Raw genomic sequence first — 26,758 nt, 5'->3', positions numbered from 1 at the left:
GATTGGCGTTATTATCCATTGAAAAAGAAATGTTAACTCAAATTGATTATAATAGTTTAATAAATGATTTTGCATCTCAAAAAGCTCGAAAAATAAAATTTAAATAAATATTATAATAATATTTTTTTATTAATATATAAAAGGCCTCAATTTGAAATTTGCTTTAGGCCTCGTATAGTGTTGGGCCGGCCCTGATTTCTTTGATTTTGGCAAACAAATTCAGTCTTGAAAAACCATAATTATCATACACCACTGAACATATAGATTACAATTAGTTTGGTAGTTTATAATAACAAAAAATAAATGCAAGACTATATATAAAAGAATTCTAACTTGAGGAAATTCTACCAATAATATAATAGTACTTTCTTAAACCAATAAACTAACAATTGTTTCTACTACACACTTTTCATAATTACCATCTAACCCCAACTTGAGATGTCACAATGTCACAACTTGAGATGCAATTTCCCAACTTAGCTTAGATGCAACTCTTTCGTGTTGTGGGGAATATTCCTATAACAATTAAATAAGCTCTCCTTAATTAGTTGAAACAAATTATTGAAAAATATTTAGTTCATGTTTAGTACCACGGTGGATTTGTCAAAACACCGTGTTCCGACAAATCTACTGTAGTATCAAACATACATAGACTTAAAGAGTAAAACATGATTTTCGAGGGGAAAAATCATACAGGTTATGACAAGCTTTATGAGAAAGAAAATATGTGAATTATTATTACCTCCATCTTTTTGAAAAGTTCTTTTGTTGATGGGGCAGATACAATTATATGACGAGCTTTAGGGCTAATGAAACCTTCCTCCACAGCTTTGTCAATGAAAGATAACAAAGAATTGTAGAAGCCATCTACATTCAATAACCCCACCTTTTCCAATAACAAAAACTTAATCAATAAAAAGAGAAGAGTGAACATTTTTTGACTGCCTCAATCACTTTTTATTATAAACATATATATTGTAGTATAATGTGGTACATATTGTGGGATCTTGATTCACTACAGTATATAAATCACGCAATTGTCAGCATTAATTAATCTCAACCCTTGATTTATGATCGAACAATCCATATTTTATTTAAACACAACTTTTTAATATTATGCAAAATAATCTCAGCTACAAATCTGAAATCAGATGGCCGAAATTCATTACAATGAGGTGTTGTAACCTCGGAATTCACTTCCCATATTGTGTATGAATAAAGCTTATATTTGAAAGAAGAAAAACTATGTTTGTTGAATAAAATATGTATTTGAACTTTATTTGGTCCAGATACATGCTTAATTCAATAAATGTAGAAAACTCTTTTTTCTTAGTGACAAATTTATTTTAAAAGGGAGTGTATAATTTAGCATAGAGTTAGTAATTATTAAATATATGGAAAGCTTGAGAGGGAGGGAACTTACTGGTTTATCATGGATGCCAAGTTGAGCCCAAGTAATGACCTCAAGAAGCTCCTCAAGTGTCCCATAGCCACCTTCACACATATATGGACATATTCATGCAGCATATCAGTAGTTAATTAAAGGTTGTTTCTCAAATTGCTACATCCTTACAGCTTTAGAATATATGTTTGTTTAAAGCACGCAAAATCATAAGATATATGTACTGCTTATCAAAAAAAAAAAAAAAGAAAGATATATGTACTCTTGAAGAAATTCAAACTTCAATTTCTTTTTCAGATTTTTTATATACTCTGTAATTTTATTTAATGCATATGTATATACAGTATGTCAGATATTAAATATGAATATTTCTTTCAGATGAGATTTTGGTTCTCAACATAAGAGAGTATCACCTCTTCCGCTGGAACTAACTCGTTGGTAATTGTTATTATTATTATTTTTTAATTGTAAGACACAAATGATATGATTTTTTTTGTTGTTGAAAAATGGAAGAAAAAAAACATATGATTGTTTAAATGGGCCCTTTTTAGTTTCTTTTCTGGCCCACTTCAATTTTGGACCGTTTATGGGGCCTTGCATTGCATTTTTTTAGCCCACGGTTAATCTTCCACTTCATCATAGAAAAAAGGGATATCATCTGAAAGTTTATACTACTCCATCCCAAAATATAAGCAAAAAGTGGTCAACTAAAGTGAATGTATTTGGTTAAAAATTTAGTCCAAATACATTCATTTTGGTTGACCACTTTTTGCTTATATTTTGGGACGGAGGGAGTATTTCTGAATAGCAAAGGTCTTTTGGAATTTATTTTCTTAAACCTATCTATTTGTATGTTTATATTTCTGAATCGCAAAAGTCTTCTGGAAATTAACTTTCAAATGAAAATAAATTTTTTAGGTCTACTGTTTTTTTTTTCTTTCCAGTAGTCTGATGGATAGAAATTTTACCTTATAGGTGAATAAGTTGAGTGTTCAGAGTTCGGATCCCGACTCCTGCATATATAATACAATACAATGTTCCTACCAACTAAGCTAAGTTTACGAAGACAATCTACTAAATACTTAACCATAATGCCAAGTAAGTTGAAACACACAAGTTGTTTTGACATATATTCAACCAATAGACCAATTTCCTTTTAGACCTAGCGGTAAATCGATTGACGTTTCAAATTTAAACTAGAATAAAGATGTTTTGTCAAATAATATTGACATTTATTAGTTGAATTATGATTTGTTAGCTACATGCGAATTTTAATGTTTAAACATTCAAACACATAAATGAATCGCACTATATATATATCATTGACATATAAAATTACTAAGGAAGCAAGCTCAACCGTTTATTTCAAAGATATTTTTTATAAAAAAATGCAAAACAAACTTCTACTTCTCAAAGATCCAACTCACGACATCGGTATCTTAATTGACATTTTTTCTTTTCCATCATATCTCTCATTTTAATTTATATTTTCCATATCTCTCTCCCACTTCATGTATCCATTTAGTTTCTTCTTATAATAATTGTTACCAGTAGCCAGGACAGATCCAGAAACTTACCATACGGGGGTCGAAAATAAGAACAATGATTTTGACTCTTAAACATTTTTTTTTTTTAGTTATTTTGATTCTCAAACCCTCAAATTTATCTTTTATTTGTTAGTTTGATCCTCAAATATGCTTTGTATTAGTCAATTTGTCCAAAACATTACTAATAATAGACATATTTGAATTTTTATTATTATTTCAATACACTGTATTGACAACATCTCATATATTTAAAGAAAAAATCATTGTTTGCTCTCCCCATATATATATATATATATATATATATATATATTATTTTTTTTATGCGTGTATTTTTATCATATTATAATATTATTTTATGTATGTATAATACTAAATTAAAGTGTTGTAAATAGATAGTTGAGTTGAGACTTGATAATATATATTATTATATACATATATTAGGGGGAGGGGAGGCCTTGGCCACTGCCTGCCCCCCTTTGAATCCGTCCCTGCCAGTAGCGGAGCCAGGGGTGGTCTACGGACCACTACCCACCTCCACCCTATTTTTTTTACATATCATTGAAAGTGTTACTCTTTATACATTATTCGAGTTTTGTTTTTCTTTTTTGTGTATTTTGTTTTATTTGTATATTTTGTTTTTCTTCTTATTATTTTGCGTTGTTATTTTTGTTTTTTTTTTTAACCAATTTTGCGTTGTTATTTGGTAAGTGAATTTTATATAAAAATATTGTTATAATTAATGTGAAATTTTGTTTGTAATTAAAAGTTTCAATTTGATATAAAAAAATTGAAACTTTTAAAAGTTTCAATTTATTATTTGGTAAGGTCTCATCACAAAATTAATGTGAAAATTTTATGTTTGTAATTAATGTTTATAATTAATGTGAAATATTGTTATAATTTTTTTTTTGACGATGATGAGAACTTTTCTCTGAATTTTGTGATGAGACCTTTTTAAAGTCCATAAAAATATTTTAGTAAAAATTACTAAATTTTACGTTTTATGATACAAAATTATTTATTAAAATATTAATTAATAATAATATCAATTGATTTAATAATTGATCTGTTTTTAACATACTACTATTAAAAGAAAGAAAGAATATTAATGGAATGGAATGGAACGAACCGGGTAAGGCAATAAAAGCATCAGAATGCTTAGCCATCTCAGCTTTTCTTTGATGCATGTCGGCTACTGCCTTCACTTCTCCTACTGTCTCTCCAGTTATCTGCAAAAACTCACTCTCACCCAAATGAATACCCACAAATTACAAACACCTTTTTGCAACTCAAATGATTCTTTCTTTCAACATTAATGCATGCAACAAGAATAGTAATGATAAAAGTGCTTCAGAAGTGGGCTCAAGTAGAAATCGTATAACTTGGCATTTTTTTCAAAGGAGAAAAATATCAACAAAAAGTATCAATCCACGTTTTAAAAATTGAACATGATATTCAACTGGTCAGACCTCCGATTCATGGTTCAATCGATTAAATGACGAATGAATTAAATGACTAAATAGATATGTTTTTAAAAAGAAAGAAAAAAAGTGTCTAGTTCTAGATTCATCTGATTGAACCGATCCGATTTAAATCATAAACTATTTGTACCACATAAAAAGAAATAAAAAAAATTGAAATGAATTGCGTGCTGTCGATTTTTAATGCATTTGTCATTTCGGTTATATGTTGAAAATCATATGGTTATATATATGTTTTTAAGTGTTATTGTAAATATAAGATTTTTAAAATTCAAAACATAAATTGTCTGATCTTCATCTAACGATCAATATTTACCGATTGCAGTGACAGTAGTTTTTGTAATTGAAGTTCATGCAAATTAAAAAAAAATTAAAAATCTCCTTAATGATAAGAAAATGGGAATCAAGCAACATAAAAAAGAATCTAAAGAAGGATAGATAAAACTTGGATAATGAGGGACAAAAATATTCAGAAGGAAATGACCCTAGGTTGCCAGGTGTAATGATAGGTAAGTTTGTTAGAGAGTCAAAATGTGACATCAAAATATCAAAATTAAAAAAGCTAGCACAACAATACATGTTAGTCCCACTTGTAACCTACATGAGTCACACAAAAAAAAGTTGAAAATTCCTCCATAGGATAACAAAAGTAAGGTGGAAATTAATCAAGATCAAGATGAAACATAAAGAAAATCAAAATGAACATATTGTGGTAGAAAGGGAAAGGTATGTTGATAATTTTGATCCTGTCTCTATGGGAAGTTGTTTGGTCATTTTCTTTTTATTTGGCATGATGATTAATGAAATTCCTCCAAATCAAAGAATCTTAAGATTACACTATAAAAAATCATTTTAGTCATGGAAGTATAAAAAAAATATTCACCGCCAGATTAATGGTTTGAGGGTTAATTCTGTCATCAAGTGGTTTTAGCTCCTTCCCGATCGCGGTTGCAGGGGATCGAACCTTGGTTCTTCCTACCAAATTCAGCGTCAATCACCACTAAACCAACTAACGATTGGTAGTCATGGAAGTAACTTTTAAGTAAGTTTAGTTTTGTAATTAATGTGTCTAAATAATACATCTACTCAATTATATATTTGCAATTTTAACATGGAAAACGCTAACTAGTGCCCTCAGACACGAGGACACTAGTTAAGATAACTAAAAATAGTAATATTATCTTGAAACTTATGAATTTAATATCTTAAAAATTTTAATTTTAATTTTTTCAATGCATACTTTTTCTTTTCTTTTCCTTTTTAATCTCTTTTAATAGTATATCCAAAGATTATTCTCACACGGCATCACATATTTAACTACCAAAATACTATTTACTTTCAAATATTACCTCTCTTGGCATCAGTGTCTTTGGAATAACCCTGCAACAATACAATAACAACAAATAGTAAGAAAATTAGCAACACATTCAACAAAATACCGTCAAATTACTTTTCACGTCAAACTACTTTTCACATAATAATATAAGAGAAAATTTACTTTTTAAATTCATATTTAAAAATATGATTATTGCTCACCCGATCACATGACGACCTCCATCGTAAACAGCTTGAGAAACTAACCCCATCAAACCAATGCTGCCTCCTCCATAAACCAAATCAATATTTCTTGAAACCTTTTTATGATATCAAAGAGTACAAAAAAGAAAATAGGTTTGATTATATTACATTAGTAACCTCCAAAACTCTTTTATTTACCATAAACTTTATCTATGTGAAACTCTAAGATATAGTTTATATATAAAGCATATTCAAAATGTTCATGAAAAAAGCATATTCTAGTTCTAGGTATAAAAGGTTACAATTTAAACAGTGTTCAGATTATTATTCTTTTCAATAAGCTCATAAATTTTATTAAAGAAATAAGAAAGAGAAGAACCCCACCACAAAAAGTGCTAAGTTGAAAATTTGTTTCCCATTTTTTTTTATGAGATTAATTAGTTTAAATGTGAAGAAACTCATTACCAAACAAAGGTTGAATTAAACCAAAACAATTATGAAAAAAAGGATTAAAAAACTATATAAAACAAGAGAAACAAAAACACCTAAATAGACATGAAAACTTAAATTTTCAAGGAGATTTGAGTGTCCATAGTTCTAAATTATAGTTTTCAACTTCAATTATGGTCGCAATATAAATATAATATTAATCTCAATAATAGAATTATATGCACCATTTTGGTCATATAAGCCATATTTGTTTACAATGTCAAGGTTTGCAGCGCAATCGCAACCACAATTCAGAAGTATGAGAAGCATATTTGTGTGTATGAGAGAGAGAGAGAGGGAGAGAGAGAGAGAGATTACCAACTCATTTCCAAGCTCAATAGCAGCATCTCTATAGCTACTCTTGTTACCAGGACTACTACCACAAAAAACACAAATCCTCTTAAATCTTGATTCTTTCACCTCCTCCATCTCTTTTCTTCCCTCACACTCTACCATTCTCTCTGCTTTTGTTCTGTTTTCCAAAGCTTTCACAATCTATATATTTAAAGGCAGCATATATAGCATTCTAATGTAGAAGCATTATTACATCATTAGTACATGAGGGAAAATTCATACACATAACATTACATAGACGTGTGTGTTTGTTTTTTTGTTAACTATATGGTCCCCTAGTTGTACCAGAAAAGATAAGAAAGAAAAAAAATAATAATAGTAACATGTAAGAAAAGAAAACCGTGGTCCTATGTAAAGATGATTGTGTGGTATGGTCTCACCAATTTGAGGTTTGGAATAGGAATCTTATATAGAAGGTGATCATGAATGATGTTCTATAATACAGTTTTAAAGGGTTTGTAGTACTTACTTTCTTGTTGAATGTTCATGTTTGTGTTTTATGACTTTTTATATTACTTTCTTTTTAAATGATTTGGTTTACCATCATATCGGTACACTATTTAACGGCGACTAATCTCTACTAGAAAATATATAAGGCACATAAGATGCATTAGACTCTAACACAATTTAAAAATTAAAGTTGTATGTCATGTATAATTAATGTACAATGGTCGGCGACTCACATACCATATCAGCATGTTTTGCCATATATGCTAACGTGACATGTGAGACAATGTCTGCATATCAAGACATGATGATGTGACATGTGAGTTGCTTGCCACTTGTGCGTTGATTTGATCAAAATCGATAGGAATAACATTTTGCAAAAGACGTTAAAGTAATGGGACCAAACATGCTATTATGAAAGTTAGAGCGTCATATTAAATTATAAGTTTATAAAATTAGGATGCAAAATACATGAATGTAAGTAGAGTGAGTTGACCACAGTGAATTGAAAAAGTCTACAAAATTTTTTGTCAGGGTTATTTAAACAGTGTATATACTATTTCTAATGGGCTCGTGAAAGCTTTTGCACTAAACATGTGGTATTTTTACATCGCACAATATATAGATCAGGGATGAATTTAAAGTGAAAAATTAACCACATTGTTACATATTTTCAGATCTTGATAGAATAATTTATATTTTAACTTGATTTTGTAAATCTCATTTGCAAAATCCAAAAATTAACCGAACAACTAAAATTTTGTGATTATATATACCAAAAAAGTTAAGTATCTTCATCTCGATCGACTTTTAAAAAAAACAAGGTTGACTTTTTTTTTTCTTCTTTTCTTGGTAAAAATACAAGGCTGACTTGTTTTAAAAAAAAGTGACTTTTAAACTTCTATTTTATGACATTATACACTCATTTTGATAACAACATGCATTTTCTCTCTAAAATAAAATCCCCGAAGATATGACATATTGACATTCAACTCTAAGACACAATAATGGACATATACATGAGTAAATCATTTGATAATGTATGCTCTCTCTCTATAGTCACATGGAAGCCATCATCCCCTTTGTGATGTATCATGTATTATGTATCCCCAACCACCTCCCCAACTAGACAAATTTGATGTATGCCTAGGAAACATTTATTCTTTGTTATCACTAAGGTTTAATTTGGACATAAAATAGGTTATAGACCCATTTCTATTATGCACTGACAAAACCTTGCTGTCTTCTTGTTTTGTTGCCTTTTTAATTAATGATTGCTGCTAATAATTGTTACTTCCTCTGGACATAAATATAAGAAAAAATAATTATTTACACGGTGTTTAAGAAATTTAGTAGTTAATTGTAGTTAATTTTCTTGATTTAATGCAAAACATGGGTTAAGTTTACTATATTACCCTTTTAAATTTTATATTAAAAAAAACAATTTCATTGAAACAAGGAATACTTTGTATTTATGCCTTGAAAATCACGTAAACTTTTGAAAAATGAAATACGTGTAAAAGTGATTAAAAAAGGGTGTATTAGGAATAATAGTATTAATTAGTTTAAAAGTAGTTGACTTTTGCTTATATTTGTGTCCAAAATTTGAAGTGTTTTTTTTCCTTATATTTGTGTCAGGAGGGAGTAAATGTTAATATATATAATATACAAGTAAACTTTTGAGAGTACATTTGTTTTACGACTGTAAAGTTCAGTTGATAATTATGAGAGACATTATTAATTTGGTAGGAGTTTGGATTTCAAATTCTCCACTTCTCTATGTCATTAGGTTACTAGACAAAAAAAAAACTTAAAAGATTTATTAAACAAAAGAGATCATGTTGTATTCCCCCCCAAAAAAAAGAGATCATGTTAAAAGTTATTCACGTTTTACATGTTTAATTTCTCAAAAGAGGTCATTCAATATGAGTGAATTATTCAATACGAGTTTTTTTTTTTGACAAAGGAAAACTCAATTCATTTCATTAATTAAAAGATGCTCAATACAAGATGGTAGAGAATCAAAAGTATGGTGACTAGCATAAGAAATGACCGTCCTATAAAGGATATGAGGAACCATATTTCCTTGATGCTGGACAAACTTAACCACAAAGTTGGAATTATTAACAATCATGCTTCTAATATTAGAAACAATAGAACCAAATTCACCTGCAGCTCCCTTATTTGCAAGGATAGCATCAACAAGAGTTTTTGAGTCACTCTCAAATATAACATGATGAACACCCAAACTTTGGACCCAATGCATAGCTTCCAACAAAACTACAGCTTCTCCTTCCGTGAACATGCATCATGGGTTTGGTCCACATTGTAAACCCCATCACAAAGTCACCATGATTATCCCTTAACACACGACCACCACTAGTGAGTCTATATTGTTGATGAAAACTTGCATCTACATTACACTTAAGCCACCCTCGAGGAGGGAGACCCCAAATTGACCTCCCCACTTGATTTATTCAATACGAGTTAAACAACAAAAATAAGTTCATATGATAGGATTTATTAAGTCACAATATATTTATTACTCGTATTGAATAATTAACTCAAAAGAGGTCATTTTAAGCTCAACATGTAGAATGATCAACACAAATAATTAACTCGTATTGAACTGGCATCAAAATATGACACATTTGGAAAAGATCATCTCGATCTTCATATTATAGACCACAACGCTTTTTCTTTTTACTCATCATTATAGCGGTTAAAACTAGGCCGGGCTAATGAGCCCACGAGTTTGGGCGGATCGGGCTTCAAATAACATAGACCAAATGCAATTGAGCTTTTTTGGCCCAAGCCCATGTGAAAAATGGGCTGGGCCAAGCTAGCCCATCGAGCTTCCGGCTGGCCCATTATAAAAAAAAATGGCATTTTTGTAAAAATAATATCAATTAATTGTGGAAGCTTAATAAAATAGGTTATATTTACCTAAAACTTTTAAAAAAAAAAGTAAATTTATGATTTATTAATTTTATTTAATTTTTTTTAGGAATCAAACTAGAGTTTAATTTATATTTAGGGATGATGTAAAAATTATTTACACATGCATACAATTATATCTCAATAAAATTGATAATTATGATAACTAATACATCAATGAAAATAAAAATATTGAATACACGGAAAAAAAATAAAATGAAATGGGCCGGGTCTGGCTCTTGAATATGTAGTCCAAAAATAATTGGGCCGGGCCAGACTGGCCCATATATATAGTCTAGCCCATTGGATTGGGCTGGATCGGGCCAAACCATTTGATAGCTCTACTCATCATAGACCAGTTACAACACTACAATTTTACAAACTGTACGGAAAAATATTTATGCAAATATCTACATTATAAAACAAATTCAAATATTATTCAAAAATAAATTAATAAAATCAAATAATTCACTCCTTAATCAAAATATCAAGATTTCATGTTTGGATGGTTTAAGTTTTGGAAATTTTTATTTGGTTACATGGGAAGAAGAAAAAATAGAAAAAGAAAATTTTCCCAATTAATTTTTCCGTGCAATAATAGGTATTAATAATTTGAGAGATTGAATTGAATAGAGAACATATACTACTACGTACTTCACTGACATCAACTTTGGTTTGCTCTATTAAGAGACTGTTGATAGGACCAAGCATGTGCTATGCCCTCCCAGCCATTCTTGGTGGAGAAAATTATGGGCAGTGGTCACGTAGTCCTATTGGATATAGGACCATCTCCATTGGCCTATTGACTTCACAAAAATTTGCAAACATTAATTCAATTGAGGATTAAATATATTTTTAAATTTTGTTTGTCTATAATAAAAAATCATACCTTTATAGGGTATTATACTTAGTCTTATACATAAAAAATCGTGTAAATTAATTTTTCATGTTCAATAAAAATAATAGGCTTAAATGGTTTTTTTGGTCCTGTAAGTTGGTGTGTTTTTTATTTTAGTCCATGTATTTTATTTTTAGCAATTCATCATTGTATGTTAAAATCTTTTGGTTTTAGTCCCTAAAGCTAAAATCCGTAGGAAAATCCCCAGGAAAACCTGCGAATTTTTCTTTGAATTTTCTTGCGGATTTAAAATATGCATTTTTTCCTGCAGATTTTCCTACGGATTTTAGCTTTAGGGACCAAAAGCAAAAACTCGTCAACTTACATGGATGAATTGATCAAAAAAAAGATACAAGGACTAAAAGCAAAAATACGCCAACTTACGGGGACTAAAATCAACTTAGGTTAATATTGATAAAGTCAGGTGAAGTTGGTATGACCCGACAAAATACAAGGTTATCATAGGTTTACAATGTAAAATTATTTTATACTGTCGGAGGATATTCATTTTTCTCACAAAATTATCCTACAAATATTTTTTTTTTCATTCATCCATTCAAATTGATAAAATACATCAATGAGAAAATGCATACTACAAATAATATAATAAAATTAAAGTGACTGGTATATCCATATCTCCCAATCTACAACAATGATGCTCAAATCTTTGATTGAATATTTAATTAGACTAATATATAGTATATTAGACTAATATATGTAATTTACATTATAAAAAATTCGGCCACAACTTTATAATTTTTTCACATATGATGAATTAAATATGGTTATTTTAAATGCCTAAAAAAAAAAAACCAAAATCAGAACATATAATTACTAGGTTTTTCCCCGAGTAAACTGTTAAATACCCCATTGAAATTTTAAAATTCGTCAAATACCCCCCCTGAAATTTTGAAATAGCCAAATACCCCCTGAAATTATAAAAAGTCAATCAAATTGTCCCCTGACACTATCAATCAGAGTCCACACAAGTGGGTAATTTGATTGACGTTTTATAATTTCATAGGAATATTTGCCTATTTCCAAATTTCATGGGATATTTGATAAATTTTGAAATTTCAAGAAGGTATTTGGCAGTTTACTCATTCCTCCCCACTAGAACTTTGACCCATGCGGTGCATGGGTCTAATTAGGTGTAATATGTAACAATAAAAAATAAAATACAAAAGTTCTAAGAGCATTTTCAATAAGAGTAGTATAGGGAATTTCATGGACGTACTAATTATTCTATATTTATTTATGTGCTTATTTTATATTTTATATATTTTTTAAATAATTTTGGAACCCCATCGTTTTGTTTACTTATTAAAAAAAAATTGTTGATAACTAAAGGTTAAAAAATTGATGATAATTAAAGGTTAAAAAAAATTAAAGACATAATCAAGAACATAAACTTAAGTAGACATCCATAAATAAATAAAAATTATGATTAATTCTGCCGTTCAAATTTATTGAAAACAATGTTAACATATTAGGATTCCTAAATTCTTTCATAATTGAAGCGCATGTTTTAGCGGTTGAAAGGTTTTATTGTAAGTAAGAGATTCATGTTCGATGACAAATCTGTATTTTTTTAATATAAAACTGCAATAAAAAGAAAGAGAAAATGAGAGGGGAAAAAATTTGGTTTAGGGTTAGCTTATGTTAGCAAGCTTATAATATAAGAGATTATCGGTTTTTAATTGTTTAAATTGTGCAATGAAAATTGATGGTGCTTAATTGTCGTATGAAATCTTTCCTATGAAAGTTGATGGAGCTTAACTCTTGTGGACATAATTTAAATCACAATTGGTCTTCTAGTGCATATTGTATCTATTGATCATCGGTTAATATTAAATCTGCAATGTTAAAATCAAAATAATGTATGTGATTAGTGACATGACTATGGTTGTGTTTGGTTGTATTGCAAAAAAAATTGATTTAGCAGAATTGAGTTTGATAATAACTTTTCAAATTACACGTGATAATAACTTTCCAAATCTCACATGATAATTATTCTCTAAATTTATGATCCGGTAGAAAAAAAAATCATTGATCAGGAAAGACATAAAAATATTTCGTGATGAAATAATATAGTCAACAATAATTTTGATATGATATACTTTTAAAATTGATGGTGCTTATCAATTATTGCACATAATTTTAATCACAATTGGTATACTTGCCATAGTGGTTGGAAATATTGTCTTGCACTAAAGGGTTGCGGGTTCGAATCCTAGTTAAGACAAAATTGTATTATTTTTTAATAAAAATTGCAAGATAAAATGGAGGGAAAACAGGGAAACAAATTAGGGTTTAGAGTTTGCTTGTGTATACAAGCTTATAATATAAAAGATGAGACCATTTTTTGTTGAGAAACTTTTAAACAATATTTTAGACATGCCTGGAAATTATCATTTAAAAAATCCATACTTTAACAATAGTGATTAAGACTATTTGCTGGATAATTTTTTTTATTGAAGTGAGGGTCTAAGCCTTAAAAGAGAACAATGTGAATGGATCCTCTCCTTCACTCACCTCTCCATCTCTCTTAATCCTCTTTATCTCTCTCTTAATTTCAATCTCTCTCTTCAATAAAAAATTTTAAAATAATAATGAGAGAGAGTGAGATTAAGCGAGAGATAGAGAGGATGGAGAGAGATGGAGAGGAGAGTGAAGGAGAGGAGAGTGAAGGAGAGAACAATTGCATAACTACTGCACATGAACCTCAATTTAGTTGGACAAAACTCATAATAAATTAAAGAGTAACTTAATGAACACCTCATATTTCACACATCTATTTGCTTCAAGATAGGTATGTTGAATCTAAATCTTTCAATCCAATTGCACAAATTCTTTTAATGTAAGCTCCACCCCCAAATGACACATTCTTCCTTCTAACAGCAACATATGAATAACTATTTGAGAACCTATCCGCATTTCCACACGTCTGAAACCCAAACTCTAGTCATATAATTATAAATGTTTCGGACTAGACTAAAACACAATACACCCGAGTCCAAATAGAACAATGAGACGTAAAGCTGCAATATATGTTACCAAGCATTGGATAACCCCACAAGACAAGGACACGCACGTCCTAAGGAGCACATGGCTTCAGACAATAGAAATCCAACATAGTACTAAAACAGTATTATTCTTAGCTCCACCAACGTAGTGAAATTGTCACTTTCTATGCATACTCATGCAAGGTCTGACCTATAAATACACACATATCTCAAACACAAGGTAGGCAATATTCACCCAATTTCCTTATTATTTTTCTGATTTAAATACTGACTTGAGCATTGGAGTGCTAACATTTTTGCAAATACATTTCCCCTCTGTGTCTGAAGCTCATAGCCACCACATTCAGCCATATAACCTCGCTATTGGAGCAATCTCATTTTGCCCGTTCAAAGCAGTAAATATAGATAATTGTAAAAATAAAAAAAAAGGTAAAATATTAGGAACATCTCACATTAGCATTCAATACAACGTCCTTAAAAATGATTTGATGCTCCTAAAAATCTAGTACCCTAAGCCACCGTTCCTCCCGATCACCCTATGTGGAAAATTTCTTAGAAAACATACGTGAGTGAGAAGTTTAAACAAAAACTTATGTTGATTTGTGAAATGTAGCAGTTTAACGATGCTACACATTGTGTGTCCGTGCCTTAACCTCTCATATTTATGGCTCAAAAGAGAAATACAATCATTAAGGAATGGTACATAAGTTGTTGATAACTAATTAAACTAGTTTTGCAACCATGTATTACCATTTTATTTTTTATTTTTTTCAAGTGATCAACCCTAATTGCTAACCCTAATTCTCTTCTCCTTAGTAACCCTAATTTTCTATCAAATAGTTAATTGACATCTACATGTTTAGCAAATCACATGTTGACACCTATAAGTTCCCATTTATTCAATGATGAGGTGACAAATGACAAACTAGAAACACATGTATTGTGGACCAGAAAGATATATATTTCTTTTTTTCTCAAATTTTTTTTATTTGTGAAGTTTCTTTCTCTCTCTCTCTTCTCTCTTTCTCGTACTCTCTCTCTCTTTCTGTCTATTGGTTAGAAATTTCATTCTTAATTAGATGGATAAGTGGGATGACAGAGGTTTGAACCCGGATCCCTTGCATATAAATATATAAAGTAATGTCCTATCAACTGAGCTAAACTCACCAGAGTATATATAACCATGTATTATAAATAAGGGAAAACTAATATGTGCTCTTAAGGATTGTTCCAAAAAAAAAATGTGCTCTGTTAGTTAGGGGTGTGCAAAAAATTTGGTTATCCTTAACCAAATTACTAACCAATCCATATCCAATTTTAGTTTGCAAAATCCATTTAAAAAAAAACCACACTACTCCAATAAAAAAACACCAATTATAAACCATAACTACATTTTGTAATTTGGTTTGGAATTGGTTTGAAAATTCAGGCCCAATCGCTAATTTAGGCCCAATCTTTAATTTTTTAAATTATTTATTATATAATAAAATAATTAATTAAAAGAGGTGGTGGAGGACCGGTGGTCAACACGCCGGTCAACGCCGGACCACCGGTGGCCGGCACGGTGGCGGATGGCGGTTTTCCGGTGGACCTCCGGCGACTTTCACGGCGGTCGGCAGTGGTGCTCCGGCGACCAGTGGTGGTTCTCCGACGGCCGGCCACCACCAACCACCCATGCTATTTTATTATTATTTTATTTTAAAAATAATTAAAAAATCAGTTTTTAGTTTTTAAAAAAAAATCAGTATTTTGAGATAAACAAAATTGTATCTATTTTAATTTTAAAAATAATTAAAAAAATCAGTTTTTTTAAAAATAATTAAAAAAATCAGTTTTTAATGTTTTTAGTTTTTCAAAAATTTAGTATTTTAATTTTTTTTCCTATAATAAATATTAGTTTTTTTTTTGTATTTAAAAATCAGATTTTTTAATTTAAGTATAAAATAATTTGGGTTTAGAAAAAAAAACTTTGTGGGTTGATTATAAATCAATTCAATCATAAAATTAATGAAAAATTATGTTTTTAAAATAATTAATAAATATTTTTTTTAATCAACTAATAAAAAAATTTAGTTTAAGGAAAAAACCTATTTAAAATTGGATCATGTGAATAACCTAAATTTTATTACAAACCGGTTATAAATTGGTTTCGATCCGGTTAATAACCAAATCCAAATTAGTTTTAAAAAATAACTGGTTTGTCATTGAAATGGTTTTGGTTTAGAACCAAAACCATCAATTAGGTGTGGTGTGGTGTGGTGTGGTTTCCAAACCATGCACACCCCTACTGTTAGTATACTACAAATAGTGATTTTGTATTAAAAATAGTATATTTTATCTCTTTCAAAGTTAAGAAATAATTTGTTATTTATATACTTTTAAGAAAAGCATAAATTACGGATAAAAAATATTCAAGTTGAAAAGTTTTTTTTTTTTGACAGCATTCAAGTTGAAAAGTTATATATGTTAAAACAACTTTTTATCAATATGGTTGAAAAATTGTAGACACTATAAATCATATACATTAAAAATCATTTTTCTTTTGAAGCTAATTAATCAAAATAGCTATTTTATTTTATAGCTAATCAAAATAGCTTTTTTGTTTTTATATAGAAATTAATTTTTAACCAAATTGACCCTAATTTTGAACCACTGACTTCTCATATATGTCCTCTACTCTAGGAATGCCAGTCACGTAATTTTACTAGCTGATCACTTTCATTTGTTTTATTTTTTGTGAAGTCACTTTCATTTCTATTTCAGTTTCAACATCAAAATAAAGATTGGAGCAAAGAAATGAATGTGGTAGGAGTAGCAAAGTTAAATACGCAAGTTAGGGGGATATTTGCCACTCACTTTCTTATTGGGTCCTAAAATTCCTTTTGCTCAATTGTCTTTATGTTATCTGTCCAATTCAACCAAAATATTCCTCTTTGATTCCGGACATTGTTTCTCAATGGAAGCTCAAGGAAAGAGAGATTCCCTTTACTTCACTCAATAATTTGTACTTATGTTAACAAAACAAAGATAGAATGCTAAGAATTTGATTCTCTCGTGCCTTAAGTATTCAGTCATTTCTCTTACTTTTTATTAAAAGAAACAATTTTGAAGGAAAAAAACAAAACAAAGATGAATGGTTAAAATGATAACAAAATGGGTAGTTATAGAGAGAATGGACGGGAGAAGATCCAAATCCGTAATTATATGCGGACTTTTTTTTCTTACCCTTTTTATGATTCTTAAAAACAACTTCAGATTACTCATCTAAACGTGAGAAAAAATTGTATTTTTTTCCCTTCTGTTTGGATAGATAAATCTTGAGAGGGTGTAGAAACCGAAGTTTTTATTGAAGAGCAAAAAAGTAAAATCAAGAGGGGAAAAAAGAACCATAGGGTCCTAAAGAGAAAACATCTTTCAAGAGATGAATTAGGGCTTAAAAATAAATCTCCACTAATATTGTGGTCCAATTAAGCCTATTTAAGTTGCAGGTCATTGCACGAATCTTGGCCCATATACCTAACACTACTTGTTTTGACTAATACCTAACATTTGGTATTTGTTTACGTGAAAATTTATTTATATCCAACAGTATCCCATGAGTTTTCTTGCGCGCCCCCTAGAATTACAAAGATACTCATTCTGCTACTTAAGTAGCAAATTCTAGCGGATGCGTAAAATCTAAAAAATTTCATGTTAGAGTTTTTTTTCTTTCAAATTTCTCATTTTTAAGTAGCGAAGGTGTCAAATCTTGAAAGTTTCACGTTAGGGGGGTGTTTTTTTCTCAAATTTCTCAAGTTTCATGTTAGGGTTGTACCGAAATAAATTAGCAGAATGGTAAAATAGGAAAGTAAAAGTGCGTGTGAGAAATACAGGAGGCCCCAAAAGAAGTTTGGGGAAGAAAAAAATGCTGGTTAGCAACGTTGGAATAGAATTTTAAATTAGCAAAATAAGAATTGAATTGGTACGGAAAAAGGATAGATTTGGTATTTTAAAATAATTAGGCTTAAATGCAGTTTTGGCCCCTCAAGTTTCACAATTGCTTGATTTTGGCCCCCCACATTTCAATTGCTTGATTTTAACCCTCTAAGTTTCACAATTGCTTGATTTTAGCCCTCCAAGTTTCAATTGCTCGATTTTGGCCCCCCAAGTTTACCCCCTTTTGCATTTGCTAGCCCCCCGTTGACTTTTTTTTACTATAAATTGCTTGTGTGACATTTTAAAAAAATTAAAAATATGATTTAATTAAAAAATAATAATATTTGCTTTTATAAAAATGTATTAAAAATTGATTTTTAATAAAAAGTTTAATAATTATTTTTTATTTAAAAAAAAGTTTACAAAGTTTTTAAAAAATAATTCATAAAATGTTTTTTTTACTTTTTTATATAACAAAATTATTTTACAAACTACATATAATAAAAAAAATATTTTATAATTTAGTTTTTAAAAAACAATTTGTAATTTATTTATTTATTTTTAAATACTTATTTAATTTTAAAATGCCACATAACCAATTTTTAATTAAAATATTCAACGGGGGGCTAACAAATGCAAAAGGGGGTAAACTTAGGGGGCCAAAATCGAGCAATTGAAACTTGGAGGGCTAAAATCAAGCAATTGTAAAACTTAGGGGGTTAAAATCAAGCAATTAAAATGTGGGGGACCAAAATCAAGCAATTGTGAAACTTGGGGGGCCAAAACTGCATTTAAGCCAAATAATTATGAGAACAATTATGTCAATATAATTAAAATTGTAATAAAACATCTCACCTCCCTTTCAAATCCCTCCAATTTGGGGGAAGCAGAAATTGAGTTTAGAATGGATTTTGCTCCCCTCCTCTTCCTTCTCCTTCCCTCATAAAAATCAAACCAAACACAATTAATTTTAAAAAAATCCACCCCACCCCTTTTCCCATTTCAAAAAAAAAAAATTCTCCTCCCCTCCTCTTCCCTCCATTTACTCTGAACCAAACAGACCCTAAGGATAAATTTCAATCCAAACAAATATGTGACCTGTAGTGGATGATGTGAGATTAAGGAGGCAAATGCTAAGGAAGTCAAAAGTTCTATCAATCCAACAAAAGAAAGTTCTATCCATCCAACAAAAAAAAATAAAAAATGTATGTAATCTTAAACAATTACTTGCTCCAAGGTGTAGGGTTTGATGAATTGGTTTAAAAATTTCTTATCAAGTCATCACAATCTTTCAAAAAAGACTTTTTTGTTGTTGGTATGTAGTCGGAGTGGCAATCACCCCTTGAAAACTCACACAAAGAGAAATTCCGGATTCAAATCCGGATAACCATAGACTCCAGCTAATAATTTCGACATTGTCAGTTGAAACAGACTTTACGGATTGGTAATTAACAACTAACAAGTAGTTAGTTCATTGCTCATCAACAACAAAGCATGGCTCTACTGGCTTCCTCAAAGTAGCTAGTGACAACTTGACGCAGTACTGAAGCGTGAAGGAATAACAAGCGCTAATCCTGTTAGATAAAAGCTTTGGAGTCCACCACCGGAAAGAATAATTTGGAATCCACCAAATTTGAGAAAATTATCTATATTTTATTGAATGAAAAAGTTGTCTTTCAAGGCTACAATAGTTTAGTTTAAACAGTAGTGAAAAATAAAAATAACAAATCTTCTAAAGATTGTAAAAATAAAAATAACAAACCTAGCTAAATAAAAATAACAAATCTACCTAAAATATAAAAATAACTAATCTAGGTGAAATATAAAAATAAGAAATCTACCTAAAATATAATAAAACTAAATCTAGCTAAAATAATAAATTACTAAAGAAACCTTCCTACATCGCAACTCTAGAATTTGTCCAAGAAATATAATGCATATTCACAGCAGTATTGTTGTCAAAATCGGGATCAAAGTCGTAAAATCCATGGATTTTGCGATTTTGCTCACCCTCAAGGATCTGGATCCTAAGTAAAATCCAAAGCCAAACCAAAATCCTAGTAAAATTGCACAAAATTGCAAAATCGCAGCAAAATCCATGGATTTATGTTTGTCTTATGATTTTTGAGACTTGATTGTTTTATTTTGTTTTATTGTTTTATGATGTTAAACTTTGAGTACTTTTATATTTAACATTTGAGACTTGATTGATTTATGTTTGTTTTATGATTTTAAACTTTGAGTACTTGCACTTATATAATATATGTATATATTTACTATTATGAGTTGAATCCATCGATTTTGGTTGCGATTTTCGATTATGCGATCTTGATTTCCCCTTTCGATTCAATAAAATTAATTGAGTAGAATCCTTCGATTTTGATTGCGATTTACGATTTTTCGATCTTACTATCCTCTTTGGATTTAAAGCAAAATCCCGATTCTGACAACCTTATTACCCAAGAAAACCAGATCCATAACTTGGTGTCTCAGCCTCGACAATCTTGCCATCGTGGCAGTACGAATAGCAAACTCGGTTTACAATAAAACAGATAAATAAACACAAACAAGAACAAAAATTATTGATCATAGAATTCGGCCAATTGTGCTACCACTCCGACATTAGAGTGGCTGTTACAAGTTTACTTCTGAAATCACTACACTCAAGAAATGTTGCATTTATCAGTAAATATGAGTCATATTCAACATTGGTCCTCAACTCAATAACTACCTTTCTTTTCTTGTACCTTACGTCTCCATGCAACTTGTATAAAACAAGCAGCCCATGTTCTCCATTGGTGTGAGTGAAACCTTAACTTGTTCCTCAATTGCTTGCTATGCAATCTTCTAAACTGAGATGCAACAAACTTCAAATCTTCTGCTATAAGTGCAAAGCCTTCTACTTCAGATATGGCTTGAACCGTTCGAGTCGAAGTAGGAATTACCATACTCGGTCGTGGATCCAACGCCCATGTCAAAAGCTCCTCACCACAAAAATCACCTGGACCAATTCGACATGAGTTGAAGAAACCAGTGCGCCCTCCATTGGTTGTGTAGGAATCAAGATGCCCCCTTATTATGAATAGCATCTCGTTTACAGGATCGCCTTCGCGAACTAGATATGTGTTCTCTGTGCATAGTGCTGGCTTTAGTCTTTCACATATCGCGTCTAGCATCCTCTCATCCATTGTGTCAAAAAATGGAACCTGTTCGAATATATATATATCTCATTAGTATAATCTTAAACATGCATAATATGAGACAGGGAGTAATTTGACGAGAAAAGTTTGATGATTTATTGACTTACTCTTCGAACTAGTTCAAGGCAAAGGTGACGCTTAATGTCTCTTCGAAGATCCAATGGAAGTCCTTTAAGAAGAGATTCTTCATCTACTCCTCGTGTAGCTAGCCATTTATATTGATCATATTTACGCACGGATTGTTTTAGTTCTTGAGGTAGCTGTCTATGATGCATCCATTGTTCCGTGTCTGTTCTTTTGACCCTCCACTCTTCTAACCGGACAGTCGTTGATTGTAGGTATGTCTGCCAAAATTTAAATTCTATTGTTATTAGTACATCTGTTGAGCTAAGTCATTTTAAGTTGGTGAAATATTTTTTACAATTCAATATGGAAAACTAAGTGGCATTTGAAAGAACTTATTCGAGTTTAACTTATGACATATGGATTTAATATTAGAAGAATTTATGATATGTCTACAAGTTATTTTCAGCTTATTTTCAAAGAACCTGTAGTTTAACTAGAGGTCGTATTTAAGTGCATTTACCTGCATATTACCAATGAGCAATCCAAAAAGAACCAATCCAAGTATTGCAATAACAATGGCAAACATTATTTCTCCAACAAATGTACTAGTAAGAAGACTTTGTCCCAAAGAACTGCACCAAGAAATCAGAAACTAATTAGTGCTAAAGGAACATAAAAAAGATTTTAGTCAATCATATGAAGAAAGCATGATGATAATTTCAATGCTTAATTAGGTGGAAATGTGGACTAATTAGTAATGTTTTCATGGTTCTGTACAGAAAGGAAACAGAACTGTTAATGGTTTGTCCCAAAGAAAAGCCTTTGAGAGAAAGAAGACGGCGATGATGCAAACGTCCGAACCACACTGAAAAGAACCGAACTATGATGGATAGATCACGAATTGAACTGAGTCTAATTCGTGAGCGTTAGTCACAGCGCAGCTTTTTTCGATGTCTTTCAGTTTGGTTTAACAGTTCTGTTTAGTTTTCAGTTTTCTTTTAATAGTCCTAGGAATAATGGTAGAACTACTAGCACATAGGAGAACCCTAATATGACATACCTCAAATTCCTTAGGCCCCACCAAAGACAAAAGAAGTACTTATTAAAGAATGCAGAGGCTGTAACTTTGGATGTCACTGCATCACCATATATACCAAACTGATAAAAGAGACCATTTGGTGAACATAAATTTGTGACATTACTCGCTATAAACCAGGACGCCCTCGCGGAATCTTTAACCCTATTGCAGTCAAAAAAATCATATTTACAAGATGACTCCTCCATTTTGCAGACACTCTTCCAGCATGCTTCTTGTCTTTCAATTGATAGAAGATACCAACATGCCCCTAAAACCTTCAACAAAGAAAATAATAATAAAGTTTGAGTTCAGTGTATCATATATTAACTGTCTTTGTAGTATTAATGGAATGCAAACATATAGATAGAGTTGTATAACAGTCAGTCCTGACATAGTTCTGAATTGCCTACGGATCCTTTTATAAATATTTTTCTGTTAACGTCTTCATTACGGATATAAATGGTGGACGACCCAATCAGAAACTTGATAGCAGATGGTCCAGTGGATCGTGGAGGACGCTCTGATACCATCTTAGAATTGGGAGTTGGGCCTAACTCAACCCTACAAAACCGGCTTGTAAGGCGAGGATTGCCCTCACTTATAAAGACATATTCAGGTCATCTCGCAACCAATGTGAAAATTCTTAACAATCTACACATCAAATCTTTCTACTTAACATAAGATTTTTTCCTTAATAATCAAAAGAAGAAAATGGAAATGTATATATTTACATGACTAGCTAACATGTAAAGCATCAGGTTATAAGCAGCTCCTGCCCATGCTGTTTCTGTCACAACACCTGTAGCTTTTACAATTTGTGATGAAAGTGGAAAAATGAGAAATAGCCTTGGCAAATATTGGAATATGATGATGAATCTAAGGACATTTTTTGTGTTTGCAATGGTTGAACCTCCAAGATTAGGTATGACAATCCAAATTAACACCTGTTTCAAACAACAAAAAAAGAGCATATTTAGCTAGTTAACACTTCAAACACATTATTAGCCTTTACAAAAAAAACACTTCAAACACTTAAAAACTTGACACAAATACCAGACACGACACTAATATACTAACATTAAATACTGATAATTATTTAAGAACCGGAAAATAATTGAATATAGTCACATGTGTTGGTGTCATGTCGGTGTTAAACACGGATACATCATACGTGTCAGACACCTAACACACCTTCGAATATGAAGTGTTAGTGCTACATAGGTCTATAATGGCTTGAGTCATAGTATGCACATAATTGAGATAAAACCAACACCTATGATACCGCAGGTATGTTTTTGTCCTTTTAAAAAAATGTCTACGATCCAGGCGAGATATAAAGTATTTTGCTGTATCTGTAACTGCAACGTAACTGTGATTGATAAAGAATCAGCTGCGTTTTACTACGATACCAAAGATTGTGACAAGACAGCGACTTAAAAAGTGAAAACCTGGCTATTGAGTAACATACCTGAGGAAGGGGCAGGGCAGCAATAAAGTCCAAGAAAAAACCCTTATGCAAGTACCTAGTAGCTATCTTAGAAGAGTCTATAACAAGTTCTCCTCTTCCAAACACCCTAGAAGAAGGAGCAACATAAGCTATATGAAACCTCATAAAAATGTGAATGATGTAAAAAGCATCCAAAATTGATCTTATAACTATGAGAACAACTTCAATTTCTATTCCAATGTCAATGCACGCTTCATCTTGAACTATTGGCAAATAAAAGAATAAAGGATCCACAAACAAAGAAACTAAACATGCTACTAAGAAAATCTTATTCCATTGGTGAATGATTTGTCCCCTAGGATCTAATATTCTTCTTCTTCTCACTCTCTTGTAATCTTCTGAGAACACTCTTGACAATATTCTAGGAGCTACTTGTTTTCCATTGAGTTTAGCTAATTCAAGATCACCTTCTGAAGCCATGTCACATAAAACAAATTTAGTGCTAATGAGGATTGGATTACTATCTAGCATGAACAACCATTTCAACCATGCTTAAGTTATGAGGATTGAACAAAACTTGTTACTCTGCCTGCTAAAAAATTGGTGATGATCGATCATGTAAAACCAAAACCAAAAACAAAACCGTTTAAAGAATCTTGTTAGTTAATTCTAAAGAGATGATGATGAAAGACGGAATAGCCTATGCAACTGTAAGGAAAGCAACATAAATACATTACAAAATAGGTATGCAGTATGCACACATAATATGTATATTATATTATATAAACTAGGGATAAACCCGTGCGTTGCACGGGTTTGATTAAAATATAAAATTAAAATATTTTTATAAATAAAAAATAATAATTGCGATAACTATAATCACATATAATTAAATAATAGATATTATTTTAAAATATGATTATATTTAATATTAGTATATGAGTAAAAAAAAAGTTGTTTAGAAATATTAGATTTTTTATTAATTTATATCGTAGTTTGTTTACATTTTAATGTAATAGATCTCTTGTAATATTTCATAAGTTTGAAAGGATGTATCATTTTTTATTTTATTAGTGTAATAATATAAGATTTTAGTTTTCTTTATATGAGTTGCAATTTTATAGTCAAATATCACTTTGTTTTTTATTTTTGATGTATCCCTTATTTTATTATTTTCAATAAGAGTTGGAGGCATACCTAATTATACTTGTAGACAATATTGCTCATGAGAAATGTTAAAAAAAGTTTTGATTATAGAATATGATTCATATATGGTGGCTTTGACTATTTGTTCCACGTGTTCTCATTTTTTAAAATTATGTATCAAATAGCATATTTTGCTTACTACGTTCTATGCAATTTAAGTTTCCAAATAGCTTATCTACTTACTCATCTCTCGTTTTCTTGGAGTTTATTCTCACTTATTCACTTGGTGAAATTTTATTCCAACTTTATTAGTCCCAATTTTTTAGTCTATTGTTTGGTTCACATTTATTTTTGCTTGGTCCTTTGTTTTTTGTTTGTTTTTCTTTTACTTGGCGAGGTTTGTGTCTCTTCAAAATTATTGTTAGTTTTTGTCCCTCTTATTTAATATTTTCTTGAACATTTATTTTATTTTTTCTTATTATATTATATAAACTCGAATATTTGTTGTTGTTAATATATAAGTTTGGACGAAGATTTTATATATTTGAATTTAGGTTTAGTTATTTGGTTAAGGTAAAGAAAGTCTTATAGATGAATTTAAGATTTAACATGTGTCATCTTCTTATTTGATTAAAAAAATGTCATCTTATTCTTATAAATATTCCACTATTTTATTTTCAGCCGTAACGTAAACATTCTTTTAGAATATGTACTTAATTTATTCAAAAAGTTATATTATTATGTAAATTAAATTAATAATTTTTGAATTATTGGTGAATTTTAGTTGTGTGTAAATATGTTTAAATATATGTGTGATTATATTTTCTAAATATATGTAAATATATTTTAACATCTACGGTTTTAATAATTTCTAAAATTTATTTTGACAAATGAGCATCAACAATTTTTATTTAATAATTTTTGTCTTTTTTTAATTTAATTTAGAAAGTTTTTAGTACAATTCTAAGTGGGAGGAAAAAGTATTTAGCACAATTTCTAAACCAACATGTTTTTAGCACAATTCTTTTCATCGATTCATTTTATGGTTGTAAGAATAAGATGACATGCGTAGATTAAAATAGGACCGTCCATTAAAATTCATATATACTTGGACTGGGCAATGGGCCTAAAGGCAAAATCAAACTAGCCCAATTAATATGAGAAAGGAAACAGGCCCAAAACAATTAAATTCCAAACGCCCATTTGGCGATACAAGGCCTTGGCGAGGTGGGTAATGACGGATAACGCCCATAAGACGGATTTGCATATGACAATAAAATATCTTCATCCTTCCCTGTCTTAGCGATTAACTTGGGAACGAAGAAACCAACTCCTTGAAACCGCCATGGCTTGGAGACCAAGGTTTTATTCCTACTTTCACGCTGCATCACCGGAAAAGGCGCTGAAGACCGGATTTGTAGGAACCCTAGCTTGGAGAAGAAGGCTTTAATGGTCTATAAATAGTTTGATATTTTCATCTGTAAAGAGGATCGAATTCTGACTTATAAAAACTCCCAGGGTCGTTGGGATTGAACTGAGTGTAATCACACCATTTAATCAATAATACAAACCCCCTTGTTTTTTACCAGAACATTTTGACGCCCACCGTGGGGCTGCGGTAAAATCATTTGATCCCAGCCTATCACAGCAACTAGACGAAAAATCAGACATCTTCACATGGCTGGAGAACATGGAAACAACGATAGCTCTAGCGTTAACACCTTGCAAGCCGCCGTTGTAGAAATACGGCGCTTACAAACTCAGATTGCGGCCATCGAAGCCGAGAGAACTAATGAGAAAGAGAAAG

General features: G+C 30.6%; 2 protein-coding genes across 2 annotated transcripts; both read right to left on the bottom strand.

Moving 5' to 3' along the window:
- Positions 1-218: 218 nt before the first annotated feature.
- LOC123919934 (cytokinin riboside 5'-monophosphate phosphoribohydrolase LOG1-like) lies at positions 219-7,290 on the bottom strand. Its single transcript, XM_045971988.1, has 7 exons — positions 6,756-7,290; positions 5,967-6,064; positions 5,780-5,810; positions 4,079-4,178; positions 1,424-1,494; positions 743-886; positions 219-516 (listed from the first exon to the last, which is right to left on the bottom strand). Exons 1-7 carry the CDS (start codon positions 6,891-6,893, stop codon positions 442-444), a joined length of 657 nt encoding a protein of 218 aa, XP_045827944.1. The 5' UTR covers positions 6,894-7,290; the 3' UTR covers positions 219-441.
- A 13,261-nt stretch (positions 7,291-20,551) lies between these two features.
- On the bottom strand, positions 20,552-24,473 carry LOC123919933 (protein CNGC15b-like). The gene is given in 7 exon segments (XM_045971987.1): positions 20,552-20,766; positions 20,768-21,220; positions 21,322-21,558; positions 21,801-21,912; positions 22,341-22,633; positions 23,090-23,302; positions 23,827-24,473. Coding segments are annotated over 7 exon segments (1,962 nt in total). The 5' UTR covers positions 24,337-24,473; the 3' UTR covers positions 20,552-20,622.
- Between the last annotated feature and the right edge of the window lie 2,285 nt (positions 24,474-26,758).

The sequence above is a fragment of the Trifolium pratense genome, linkage group LG4 (genome assembly GCF_020283565.1).
Source record: "Trifolium pratense cultivar HEN17-A07 linkage group LG4, ARS_RC_1.1, whole genome shotgun sequence".
NCBI classification, from domain to species: Eukaryota; Viridiplantae; Streptophyta; class Magnoliopsida; order Fabales; family Fabaceae; genus Trifolium; species Trifolium pratense.
Note: the sequence above shows the minus strand (reverse complement) of the source record. Positions and strands in the feature narration are given on the sequence as shown.

Excerpts from the sequence above, each read along its gene's own strand:
- LOC123919934 (XM_045971988.1), bottom strand. The coding sequence starts at position 6,893 with ATGGTAGAGTGTGAGGGAAGAAAAGAGATGGAGGAGGTGAAAGAATCA. Across the intron at positions 6,065-6,755 it reads TTGAGCTTGGAAATGAGTTG|GTTTCAAGAAATATTGATTT; the intron begins GTAATCTCTCTC and ends TATCATAAAAAG. Across the intron at positions 517-742 it reads AACTTTTCAAAAAGATGGAG|GAATATTCCCCACAACACGA; the intron begins GTAATAATAATT and ends TAATTGTTATAG.